The 13038-nt window shown below is 38.1% G+C and overlaps 2 protein-coding genes across 4 annotated transcripts in view; one reads left to right on the forward strand and one right to left on the reverse strand.

Moving 5' to 3' along the window:
* Positions 1 to 5427: 5427 nt before the first annotated feature.
* DUS4L (dihydrouridine synthase 4 like) lies at positions 5428 to 11735 on the reverse strand. 3 transcript variants are annotated; one of them, XM_053465698.1, is made up of 8 exons: positions 11682 to 11727; positions 11368 to 11450; positions 10538 to 10664; positions 9758 to 9879; positions 9068 to 9185; positions 8786 to 8908; positions 7466 to 7692; positions 5428 to 5883 (listed from the first exon to the last, which is right to left on the reverse strand). In XM_053465698.1, exons 3-8 carry the CDS (start codon positions 10645 to 10647, stop codon positions 5636 to 5638), a joined length of 948 nt encoding a protein of 315 aa, XP_053321673.1. In that variant the 5' UTR covers positions 10648 to 10664; positions 11368 to 11450; positions 11682 to 11727; the 3' UTR covers positions 5428 to 5635. The 3 variants fall into 3 exon arrangements, with proteins under 3 accessions (XP_053321673.1, XP_053321674.1, XP_053321672.1); XM_053465699.1 differs by lacking the exon at positions 11368 to 11450 and having other exon boundaries at positions 11682 to 11735; XM_053465697.1 differs by lacking the exon at positions 11682 to 11727 and having other exon boundaries at positions 11368 to 11481.
* Positions 11736 to 11782: 47 nt separating this feature from the next.
* The window catches only part of COG5 (component of oligomeric golgi complex 5), a 146146-nt gene continuing 144890 nt past the window's right edge, over positions 11783 to 13038 (forward strand). The window contains exon 1 of the mRNA XM_053463199.1: positions 11783 to 11879. Coding sequence (XP_053319174.1) covers positions 11819 to 11879 — 61 coding nt within the window. The 5' untranslated portion in view covers positions 11783 to 11818. The remainder of the gene's footprint in view (positions 11880 to 13038) is intronic.

Below are 13038 nucleotides of genomic sequence, written 5' to 3' on the forward strand. Positions count from 1 at the left end.
TGTATATATGTTTTATTCACCATCCTGGCCTTATTGCTGGCACTTTTTTTATTTTAGTTTATTTGCAGTTTTGACACAGATTTGCATGCACTGAAGATGCCACAGTGAAGACTCTTCTTTTCGGTGTGGGAGAAGACATTTTTCATCTCCAACATTTCAGGCTTGAAGATGCCTGATCCAGCCATCCCCTGATGGTTTAATATGTTTCTAATTTACCCTGTGTACATTTATCTACTGAGGGAGTTTACCATATTTGTTGATATAAAAACATATGAGTTATACATACACCAAAGACCCAAAACGGTTTTAAATAAAAATATTAAAGAGGAAAGTTTTGTTCTTTGCACTTCCCGATCTTGGGGCTGAAATCCACCTTATCTCATGGAAGCAACCAAAGACAACATTTCCATCAAATCTCATCATTAAATTATTATCGTTCTCTCTTGGTTAATGAGAACAGCATCAAATCTGAAAATTAATCAATATGCTGATACCTTTGTCACAGATCTCAGGTTCCAAAAGGTAAATTTATATTTTACTTTTAAACCAAATATCTGTTGACAGCTACAGCTTTTTTATGTATGGATTAAGCTATGCTAAACTCATTGAAAATAATGTATTTTATTATGTTGTAAAAAAGCCTACCGTCCATATGTGCAGAATGGTGTTTCTTTAAGAAGTGATAATTGATTTATAGAATTTCTTGTTCACCCAAGAGTCTTAGTATGTCCATTGCTTCTGGGCTACTGACAAGGCCAAGGTGCCATTGGCACCATGTTGGGAGAAAAGTACTGGGAACATTTAAATCAATAGTCCTAGTGTCTTTGTAAGCAACAGAGAGGACAGCGAGCCGCAGCATTTCCACCAGGTGGTTTTTATTTATTTTCTTTGGGGGGGGGCAGGGACATACGTAGAGTATTCGGCACCTGGGGCTGAGGAGTATGGGCAACTCTCCACTTTAAAATGTAAAGACACCCACGCAAAAATTAACATTGGCAAGAAAATTTGTAAACTACATGTCACATGGAAAAAAAAGTAGAAATCTGAAAAAAATAAATTAACTTAGAAATAAATTAAATAAGTTTAAATAAACAATTTATTGAACAGATATTGTACAATATAACTCTTAGAACTATATACTGAGACAGACATTGAGGGTAGAAAATGGTAGTGCAGCATAACCCGCATTACTATATACTAAGCTAGAGGAAGCAGGGACCAGGGCGGGAAAACTGAGTTCCTCATAAAGTGTGCAAGCTTCACAATGGTAAGCCGTGGGCCGACGTTAGTCAGCTGTCAGGCAGCATAGACATCTGCGCGGCCCTAGTGCTGTTTGGCCAGCCTCTGTCCCACTGGGAAATCTCATGGTTTCAAGGTTTCAACCCCAATATTAAAAAAAAAAAAAAAACCTTTATCGAAGTTTAAGACACATTTTTGAATGAAGTTAATAATATAGATCAAGTCAAGATGTCACGATGCAACCAGATGATCTTTAGCATGGTATAAAAAAACATTTCTGTTGATCTTATTTTTTTTGTATCAGGCTACTTGATTATATTTTTTTGACCTATAATGTCATCCTTGTTTGAAAGAAATCTCCAAAAAAAGATAACAGTTCAAGTGGTGGAAAACCTAGAGAAGATCCACAGCCAAAAACCCATGCTAAGTTATGTTCACTACAACTTGCTATGGACAAGCAAGGGGTTTTATTCTGATGGCTAGACATGCTTGCTGATAAACGAAAATATTTCATACAGCTGAACCTTGTACACTTTTAACCCCTTAAGGACAATAGGGGTTTTTACTCGTGGTATATTGCGGGACAATGGCTCTTTTAACGTTTTTCAGTGTTACTGTTTAGATGTAATTTTCTTCTTTCTCATTTCGTGCTCCCACACATATTATATATTGTTTTTTCCAGGACAAACAGGGCTTTCTTTAGATACCATTCATTTTATCATATCATCTAATTTACTATAAAAAAAATGATAAAATATGGGGATTTTTTGTTAAAAAATTACTTTTTCTCACTTTTTAAACAGAAAACTTTTACTTATCTGCAAAAACGAATGAAAAAACCTGCTAAATAGATTCTACTATTTGTCCTGAGTTTAGAAATACCCAATGTTTTTATGTTTTTTTGCTTTTTTCTGCACGTTATGGGGCAATAAGTACAGGTAGCGTTTTGCTATTTCAAAACCATTTTTTCCAAATCTCGTAATTCTTCCCCCCATGTGCCATTTCGGGTATCTTTGAAGCCGGATAATGCAATTTACCCCATCAAGTCATATATTTTTAAAAACTAGACACCCCGAGGCATCTGAAATGCTGGTATTTTAACCCTTTCCATGCACTAATTTTACCACCACCCTTAGTGAAACTTTATGGTAGTAATTTTTTTTTGTATTTTTTTCACACACGTTGTACTTCAGGTATAAATGTACCGCTCCTGGTATATGTCCGTGTCAAACAACACCCCAATATGTGTTCAGTAACATCTCCTGAGCGCAGCGATACCCCACATGCATGGGTTTGTAGGGTTATTTGGGAAGTAAAATGCCGCCTTTGTGAGGTGTGTATTTTTTGCCATTTAGACATCTGCCCCATGTCCCATATTTGGGACATCTTTGAACCCGGCCAATTCAATTTACCCCACCAAATCATATATTTTTTAATACTAGACACCCTATGGGCATTTGTAATGCCAATATTTTAACTCTTTCCATGCTGGAATTTTTGTAAAGATAAAGAATTTTAGGACTTGCTTATTAAAAACTTTTTTATTTTTTTTTTATTTTTTTGGTGACAGTGGGGATTTTTACATGTTACCATATTTTTTTAATTTTTTTTTTAAACATTTTTGACCAATTTTTTTTTTTTTTTTATTACTAATCACTCTCAATAGTGAGCTGGGCTCCATTGACCTTGCATGGTTGGATGCAGTACCTGCATTCAACCTGCAGGAGGAGCTCGAGAGTTCTCAAGAGGGTCTGGATAGACCCTCTGTGAACTAAGATCTCTTGTTAATGCCATCCTGTGAATGACGGCAACGTCATTCACAGGATGGCACTTGTGGTTGCTCCTAGGAGCAATCACAAGGCGATCGGGGGTAGGGGGGTAGTGTTGCTGGCATGCCTCGATACTGAGGCATGTCAGCAACACAGTTTATGCTTAGGAAGCGATTCCGATCGCTTCCTAAGCAGTTTTAGCCAGGCGCCGCCGCGATCTTTGATGATCGGTGCGGCGGCGGCCATTTTTCTTCCTGGGAGGGCTGCCGAGGGCTGCCCTCCCCGGATCCACGGTCAGCCTCACTTGTGAGGCTTCCGTGGATGCTGCAAAGCCGCCGATCGCGGCGAAAACGCCGCGATCGCGGCGATGCAGCTATTTAACGGCAGCCCGTACATGTACGGGCATTGTCGTTAACCCGTTGCACGGCAACCCCGTACATGTACGGGGATTGTCGTTAAGGGGTTAAATGTTGAAGTTCTTGTTATGGTTTTGTATGCATTCTGTTTTCTTTTCAAAGTTAACTTTTGCAGACAATTATTTGAAAGTTGTCCTTGCAAACTATGTTATCTGAAAAGTGGTTTATTTCACACCTTTGCACCCTTTTATAGATATTGGAGAGAATGGTCCCTAAATGTTTGTGAAAAATTATAAACAATAATAGTTGATTTGTTCCATGGAGCCTAGTGTGTAGCATTAACTCTTAAATATGCCTGAAACATGAAAAAATTGTAGCAATCCTGTGTTCCTGGAAGATTTGTGTTTTTTTAGGCCACCAAGAAATGGAAGTAGGGTAGCTTGGAAATCCTCATTAAATTTTAATGTTATGGGGTAGTCTTCCCTTGAAAACCACGAAGTGCGCATTTTTTTGGTTCATCTGCGGAAACTTCCCATTTTGAAACCATTCTCATATAAGAAGAGACCAGTGGCAATCATATCAAACTGAATCAAAACTAGCACTGACAAAATGAGAAAATAAAAAGTCTAAACCTTTTACAAGATGCTAACCACTATTGCACCAAATTATATATATATAAAAAAAAAGCTCAGAGACTTGCCCTAAACAAAAAAACAAAACAAAAGCCAAAGTAAAAAAAGGAAGGAAATTATATCAAAAGGAAAAAGCAAACATAAATCAAGTAGTTCCTTCTTACCACAAATTTCAATAGTATATGTAAAGCTGCACCAAAATTGTTCATACAAAGTCCCAAGTCGCACACCAAAGAAGCATGTATAGCAATTTGCCTTATCACCACAATGTCCACATGCATATATGGATATGAAATTGTTCTATCAAATCCACGCATTAAAATAAATCAAATATATAGAAATGGAAGGATCTCACCCAGTGGCCTGCTCATATCTTGCTCAACATGGTGCATAATGTTGTGGGGTTAATTAAGCTATAGATTGCCCTATATACCTCCCCTCTCATGCTGTATTTGGGATTTGCCATCTTGCTGCAACACCCCAGTTTATATGACCAATACAATCCAACATACTTGTGATATTGTGAGTTAGAAAGAGAAACAAAAACTGTACCAGGAGTCATTTTGTACTTTTGTGTAGCATTATGTTTCATAATAGGATAACTATTATGAAACATAATGCTAAACAATTTAAAAATGGTACGCTACATACAATAAAAAAAAAAAAAAAAAGATATATTCCTGGTTTAATATCATGTTTATCTCAGAAAATTCAAATTTAAGATCTACATGTTCTATTACTATACAAACTTTATAAAAGTTGAAATTCAGAAGTTTAGTATCGTCAGGTTTATAAAACATAAAATATAAGCATTAATATAAAAAGAAAGGACAAAATAACATTTGCTTTAATGTTAAAAGGAGTTTACTTAATTTAAACATATAAAAGTATACAAAAATTTATATATATAAAAATATAGCCAAAGTAAATATAATGGGACAGCTGCATTTTCATACAATTCTATTTCATGTATTTAGGTAAAGACACATAGTACCAACATGTCGTAATGCCTATTATAAGGATTACCAATTTGTTTTCATTATCCCCCTATTGTAACAGTACTACAGAATCTGCTGGCGCTCAAGAAATAAAACGTATGATCATTTGCAGGAAAACTGAAACTTCCTCAGTGAGCTCTTCCTGCAAGGAGGTGTAAGCTGGTCATGTATTATACCTAGGAAAATCAGTGGAAACATGCACTATGCATCTTCTTCTAGGAGAAGCTCATTGAAGCTTACCCTTGTAATAAACAGTGATATCAGGGAGTTGAATCTCTCTAGTGAATAAACCCCTGTGTCGCAGACAATTGACATGAATGTGTCACCTTTAATGATGAAATCTAATCAATTGTTATGCTCCCTTCAAAAATAGTTACTTGTGTTCACAACCTACAATAGTCAACTGATATAAACTTTAATTTTTTAAAATCTATTTTTCTTTCATAAAGAATGTTCTGTAAGAGTGTTGTTTATTAGACATTTTAAAAGTGTTCACTGGAATGTGACACTGGAATAAATTAACATAAAACATGGTAGTTGTGAGATTAAAAACTACAGCACATGAAGGCGTGCGTCCGTATTTCAAAGAATTCCATATCCCGCAGTGCTGTTTCTATGATACGTGCTATCTTGATGACAGATCACACCCCATAATATTCTTTTAAATATTCTAAAACTGCTGATGTACTTGATAAAACATTAAAAACCCTTTTCTCTTGTTTTGAAGTTATTCTTTCCATCATGTATATCAAGTGATGATGAAAGCATGTAAAAGGAGTTCCATGTTCCAATGCTATTTCAATCCAGTCCTGAATACAAGTCAGTGGAGTCTCGTCATATCCTGCAAACATTGCTGGGTTAGCAAGGAGTCCTCTGGCAGCCATCACACCTTGGAAAGAAATGAAAAATAGTAGGAACTGTTGCATTATACAATTGTTTCGGAAAAGAGAAGGGGCCCAAAATTGCCAAAATGTTGCCTGCATCACTGACTTAGACCAGGGCTTGACAAATTTGTTGTGAATCTAGGCGCCAGGTAAAAAAGTTAGGAGCCAGGATTTTTTTTTAAATTAACAGTTGGTTAGGAGTGGTCTGATCATCATCAGCCCACTTACTAAACTCACAGCATTTGACCTGGAAGCACCCTGGACTTTCAGGTCAGTGCTGTTTTTTGTTGTTTTTTTATTATTATTATTATTATTATTTTAATAATGTTTAAATGTTAACCCCTGCAATGCCACGAATGTGTTATACACAATTGTGGAATTGAAGGGGTTAACGCTGCACTGTCGCTTTCATGGAGCGATCAGGCAGCAGGGGGGTGTTGTGTCAGGTCCCCACACTCATGTGGAGACCGAAAAACCCTCTCCCACTGTCCCTGAAGCTGCCTCTGGAAGCTGGGACGCAATTGCTGGTCTATAGACCAGCCATTGCAGGGGGGAGTCTCTCTGATGACTGCTGTAGGCTTCCATGCCTACAGGAGTCATCAAAGGGCTTGTGGGGGGCTCTTTTTTGTTGTTGCTGGTCTGCCTGGGCTTCCAGGCAGACTACTAGCAGCAGAACCCTGTACAAAACGCGAATTAACCCCTAAAATGCCACGATCGCGGCATTGAAGAGGTTAACGCTGCCCTGTCGCTCTCATGGAGCGATCAGGCAGCAGGGGGATGTTGTGTCATCAACACTGAACCCCCTGCAATCGTGGTTTCAGCCTACAGGATCACTCCGTGGGAGTGATCTCAGGCTCGGGGGCGGGCTCTGAGTGGCTGTGACAAACTCCTAGGCGCCTGGGATTTGTCGAGCCCTGACTTAGACCACAATATACAATCTTCTCTGTGTTTAGGGGATTCAGAACCCACATGGCAAAGCTTTTATTAGTGTTATGCAATACCTAGACCCAACCTAGGGTCTGCATAGAACAACAGACTGAGGGACAGAGTCCTAAAGAAACTCAAATATTATGTTTACATTATGTGGAGCCTGGTTTGTTTTAGTCTTATTCACATTTTCTAGCAGGTACCCCCCCGCAGGAAGTCCCGGCAAGGTATATTGTTAAAGCACATTGAGCAGACGTGCCGGCAGCGGAGGTTGTTTACGCTTAGACAATATCCCGTGCCGGTACTCCCCCCTGGAAAGTGCTGGTAGGGGAGGCTGTCTAATCGCATCGGAGAGTAGGATGCGGGTCCCCTGCACCGCTGCAGGGGATGTGTATCCTAACCCTGCTGCCTCCCCGGCGACGGAACTGTATGTCCCGGGCGACACGAATTGCGCATTCCTGCGCTAAACCCCGAATATAGGCTGCACCCCTTAAAAAAAAAACTTAAAGTGGGGGGGGGGGGAGTGTGGCCTATATTCCGCCAAATACAATACATAAATAAACCACAGTTAAAGCTTTAAGTCTAACAGCACTACTAATAGAGTAAGCGTATACATTCTACATCCTTATGACGTACAAATAAAATTCACCACTGACATACCATCTGCTCCTGTCACGTGACAAATATCTTCAGCTTCTTTTAAGCTTTTAATGTCTCCATTAGCCACAACAGGTATAGACAAGCTTTCCTTAATAATTTTTATAGAATCGTAATGCACAGGTTGATGCCTTTCTTCAGTCAATCTCCCATGAACTGTGATCCAGGACACACCAGCCGCTTCGGCCTTCCGACATAGGTCAACCGTTTGGTTTATGTCTGAGTGAATCCTAATATAAAACATATATAATAAATAAGGGAGCATGAATAGCATTCTCTTGACATTATACCAAATCTAAAAAACATTAAAAAATTCATAGAGCTAGCATTAAAAAATTCATAGAGCTCATTATCTGCTGAGGGTAAAAATATTCACTTATAAAATACAAGTAATTCATTTTAAAAGATGCTGGCGCTGCTGCCTTTCTACTGGCAGGTTGTACTGCTGTGCCTACTTTGAAAGTAGATGGGACACTGCATATGTACATATCCAAGCTATCCAAAAAAATACTGTGATAGGACTGTTCCTTAACATAATGGCCCTGTGTGAAATGATTAGGGCTTTATGCAATTATCAAATTCCAAATGTTTGATATGCAGTTGAAACACAGACGGAAAATCCCACAAACCACTACAATCTATTGGCGTACCACCTTTTGTGTATAAACATAATTGTATTACAGCTATGGAATCTCTCTCCATTGGTGTTTCCACAGTTCCACTCTGCTGATAGAATGTAATTTCCCAGAGCTCAGACGTAGACAGCGTATGAGAACTGGCGAGGAGTCTTAAATGTAGAGGTGTGAGGCATAGAGTAAGTTTGTATATGTGATCTTCTGCACGTATTAGTTCCAGTACATGCGAGTATGAGTATACGTAAACATGTTTAACACTGTAGAAATAACATGTGAAGCTGGAGTTATGAGTGCATATTATATACAAGTACTTACATATTTACCTACAAAATTGAGTATAAAGTTATATTTGCGTATTATACCTGAGATTTTACAGTAATAAATGTGACAGGTCTACTCTAGTAGTAGTGATTTCCTAGGAGATCATACAAAGTTCTGGTAGTATGTTCTCTTTCACTTTACTGAAGCAGATATAAAATTAGGTAAAAGTGACAGATTTATTGTTTTTGGTCTATACCAAAGGAATTTGGCAGTATTCTAGATTTTTTTTTCAATAGAGACCATACACAATATAAAATGAACATAACACTTTCATTTTGCATATCCATTTCTTTTGATTGGTCTATAAATTCAATTGAAGGCATGGCTTGGAATTAGCTTCAATAGATGTAAGTTCATTTGAACATACCTTATTTTGATGGAAACAGTAAAGCTTGGGTTCTCAACTTGATTGCGCACAGTTTTCACCATATCACTCACCAGCTCAGGTTTATTTATTAAGCAAGCTCCATAACCTTCAGACATTGCCCACCTTCAAAGACACAGGTACATATCACAACACTGGTATGTATTATGTAATATTTGCACTATTTGCATCTAAAAAAGAAAAACCCAATGACAAAATTGTTTCTAAAATATCACTGACAAAGAAGAAACATCTTTTGTATAATAGCTGCAGTGTAACGCATACCTCTGAGGACAGCCGCAGTTAACATCTATACCACCAGCAAAAGGGCAGACTAAACGAGCAGCATCTGCTAAAACCTGCGCTTCTTTTGCTGCAAACTGAACGACAAGCGGTTGATCTCCTAGAGGAATATAAACATAGCAACATGTCTCATAATAGTGTTTGCATTGTCCTATAATGCCCAGCATTCTAAGGCATATTAAAAGGTTTTAATCATATATGGAATATACACATTTGGGGTTTTTTTAGAATAAATTAGTAAGATTATGCAGGGCTTTCCAAAAAGGGCACAGTAAGGCTCTTTATCCTCCATTCACCATTATACTATGCAGTACAGGTAATGATGGAAGTAGGCTTCATGTAAGCAAGTGTAACCCAATCTGTGTGCTAGCATTCACAGTGTCTAGTGTTAATCTCAGAGGTGCACTCAAGTTTAATTACATTTGATGGATCTACTGAAATTGTTTAATTAATTATATTATCTTCTTTACCATGAAAAAATTGCTGACTATTCAATAGACTGCATAGCGACCGATAATCTTTTGTTGTTTTTGTTTTGTTTATATACAAAAAGATACATTAGATATAGAAGGGCCGTTCGAAAGCCTACACTCTAGAGGTTAAGTATTTTGCCACATGTAGCCTGTGATAAACCTAGACATAAGAGACCAAAGGAAAAACAGACACTGGTACCTTGATTAGTTGTGAATTCACTGTCTCGAGCTTTTGCAGATTTTACAAAATCAGCCGCAACAATCATTGGAGTGTAACATAAATCACAGCCATACTTTCTCACCAGGCTCCGGAAAGCCAGTCTAAAAGAAGAAAAACCAGACAGTTTTTTTTGTCTTTTCAACCCATGAATACAAATAATGTGATTTAAACAGTCACCTGAGTTGCAATAAACACTTCCTTTTCACACTTTCTGGAGTGCCGAGTGTTTATTTGGAGAATAGAACAGAATAGATATTAGTGCGGGTTTTGCCCCAACTGAAGCTCAATACAGCCAATGTGGTATAGCCGGTAATTTGAGTACTTTTAGTTTGCCGACGGCTGTTCTGATGTTTAAATGAACAGGATTACTTTTATTACTGCCAGAGTACTGACAGACCAGACAGCATGACTTTAATGAGCACAACACAAACATATGTAAAAATCCGGATACTAAAATTCTGGGAGTCCAGGTGCTGAAAATCAACAGTACCCCCATTAAAAAAAGTTATTCTGTAAATAATAATAATAAAAACCCAATAAAACCAAATGTTCCTATGGAATGTAAGAAATATCTCAAAGCTACAGTGGGGGAGACAAGTCAGTCTAACCTTATTTGGCTTCAATAAATTCTCATTAAAAATAGTGTATATTGGAGCCCATTACGCTGGGACTCCCATGTATTTTACTGCATGCAAATTGATACATACATACCAATATACATGGTATAAAGAAACAAAAATATCAAAAAGGATTACTTACTTTGAATAGCGAACCATGGGAGCGCATATTTTTACTATGTTCTTAGAATAAAACAAATCTGCTGGGTTTGGAGGTAACCATTGGATGTCATCTGTCAGGGGGTGACCCATGTGTGCAAATCAAAGCCCTGGGGGTTAAAGGTGACACAAGGTCAAGTTAACCATATGCTTTTTATGAAGGAGTAAATTTGAAACAGTACAAAATGTGGATCTCAATAGTAATATCATTTAACATAAATTTTGATCACTGGATATATTTTTAATATGTTGGTTTAACAGCGCAGGGAATTCAAAGAATCCCTTCCCATTTGGGACAACTAACCCATTAGCTAAAACTAAGTGTTTTGTCGACAAATGAATACACGTGGATCTCCCGCTAGAAGGTCACACCTTCAGTTTTTACAAGCTGTAGATTTATTTGCACCACAATACACACTACAATAATAAGGGAATATGCAGAGTATATATAAGATGTATGCCGCTCTCCAGCACGCTTTCCTAATGGTTTGTCTGCATATGTTTATAGTACAAGAACAAATTGCGCTTCACACTGAGAAATGCCACAAAAGGAGTTCCTAATATTAAGGAACAATTTATATTAACGCTTCACATATAACATGTCCAAAAGGGGATTTTCTTTTTTTTTTTATTATTATTATTATTATTTTTTAAGAGGTTAGGGGGAAGACATTCATGTGAGTTTTTGACAACTATTTGTACAATTTAGCAAGGCAGAAAATACTATTTTGTTTCATTTATACACATGCCTGTTTTATAATCACATAATGGTGACTTTTACAGCTGTAGGAATATTAAGGCACTCATACATACCAGGCATTCGGAGCTCTGCCAAGACAGGCTGGCACAGGAGGGAATTGGGTGCCACATTAGGACACTTGGAAGGTACAGCTGTGCTGTGAGGAAGTATAGCGTTTCCTGAGCGGTTGGGGGCTAAATACTAACACGCAGAAACTCCCACAACCCTCAGCTGCCAAAGAGTATATGACACCCCCACACCACGATGCGCTGTAGTGACGGCGAAATGTTAATGCGTTTACTGAATACAGCCTGGTAAATATTTCATGATCATTACTCCTTCCTATAGACACCCTCCCCACCCATCCAGTGTTTCACATGCCCCTCACCTCCTCCGAGAACAGCACCAGCATCTAACACACGTTGGTGATAATGTGACGTATTTCAGTGTGCGACAAACACGTCGCATGAAGTTTACGTCATACCGGGATGTGAGTTGGTTGGCAGTCAATGCTTAGTAGTCAACATGGAATGGAAGGGTGCTGATTCTGGGCTGACAAACTCAGTCAGGGAAATGCTGCGGGACGGTAAGCGAAGGGGGCAACTGACTTGGTGCAGAATTTGGAAGCGGGGCCAGTGTGTACAGTAGTCACCACTGGTCGTTCCTAGCCGTGACCTGAGTGCTTATTTCATGCACAGACCGAGCCCCCGCTTCACTGTTAAATACCTTGTCGGACGCTGATGACCAGGTTGTGTTACGCGTGGCAGGTGGATAAAAGAGAGTCATTGTGTCCTCTAATTCCAACGTTCCTAGTTTTTGTAACTAATAAAACTATCTCATTCTTCTCAGTAAAGTATATCCTTGTGTGTGTATACTTATATACCCTTGTATCTGTAGCACATTTTCAGTAGCAGTGTTTACAAAAAACGTAGTTTCGGGTGATCGTTTATCCGTGAACTGCAGTGTATTGGCCAGCGGGCCTGTCTTTTATTATTTCTTGTGGCGGAGTTAATACGATGTTTTTTGAAGCATTACTCCTGGTACATATACACGTAGTGTTTCATGGGGTGGAAGAAGCCTTTCCTGATAAACTAAGAAATACGTTTTTCATAATGTCAAACTTTCCTCATTTATTGTTTTCCAAGGGATGTTGAAGCAAGGAATTTATTGACACAAAAGCAGGAAGTGATGTTTGTCGCCATGGAAACTGAATTTTTTTTGTGATTTAAACTAGTGTGTGTGTGTGTGTATGTATGTATGTGTGCATATATATATATATATATATATATATATATATATATATATATATATATATATAGGCCGTTGTGTATAGCATGATACATTTGTTTTTGAAATTAGATTTCAAATGAAACAAGACAAGAAAGTAAATGTTTATCAATTGAAAAAAAACCTTCTGTCAGGGTGTGCTCCATATTCTGGAGATTGTCATGTATGAGAGTTGTAATATTTCCATTGCCATAGAGTCAAAGGAGGCGAATAGCCCTAACAAAACTGTGCTTCACACATCCCGTTCTGTCATTTTTGGGACTTGTTCCTCTGTAGTAGATACCGTGCATGGACAACTTAGCTGGAGAAACACCAGGAGTTTGTAATTGTGGCCAAAACTACGGTATATGTTTCAGTTTGCCTAAAACTCGCTGGTTAGTGAACAATGCCATACCACTGCAGCAACTTGAGACTTGATAGGTTATAAATGTTTATTTACCAAATATGTATAATCATCA

Source organism: Spea bombifrons, chromosome 4 (genome assembly GCF_027358695.1).
Source record: "Spea bombifrons isolate aSpeBom1 chromosome 4, aSpeBom1.2.pri, whole genome shotgun sequence".
Taxonomy (NCBI): domain Eukaryota; kingdom Metazoa; phylum Chordata; class Amphibia; order Anura; family Pelobatidae; genus Spea; species Spea bombifrons.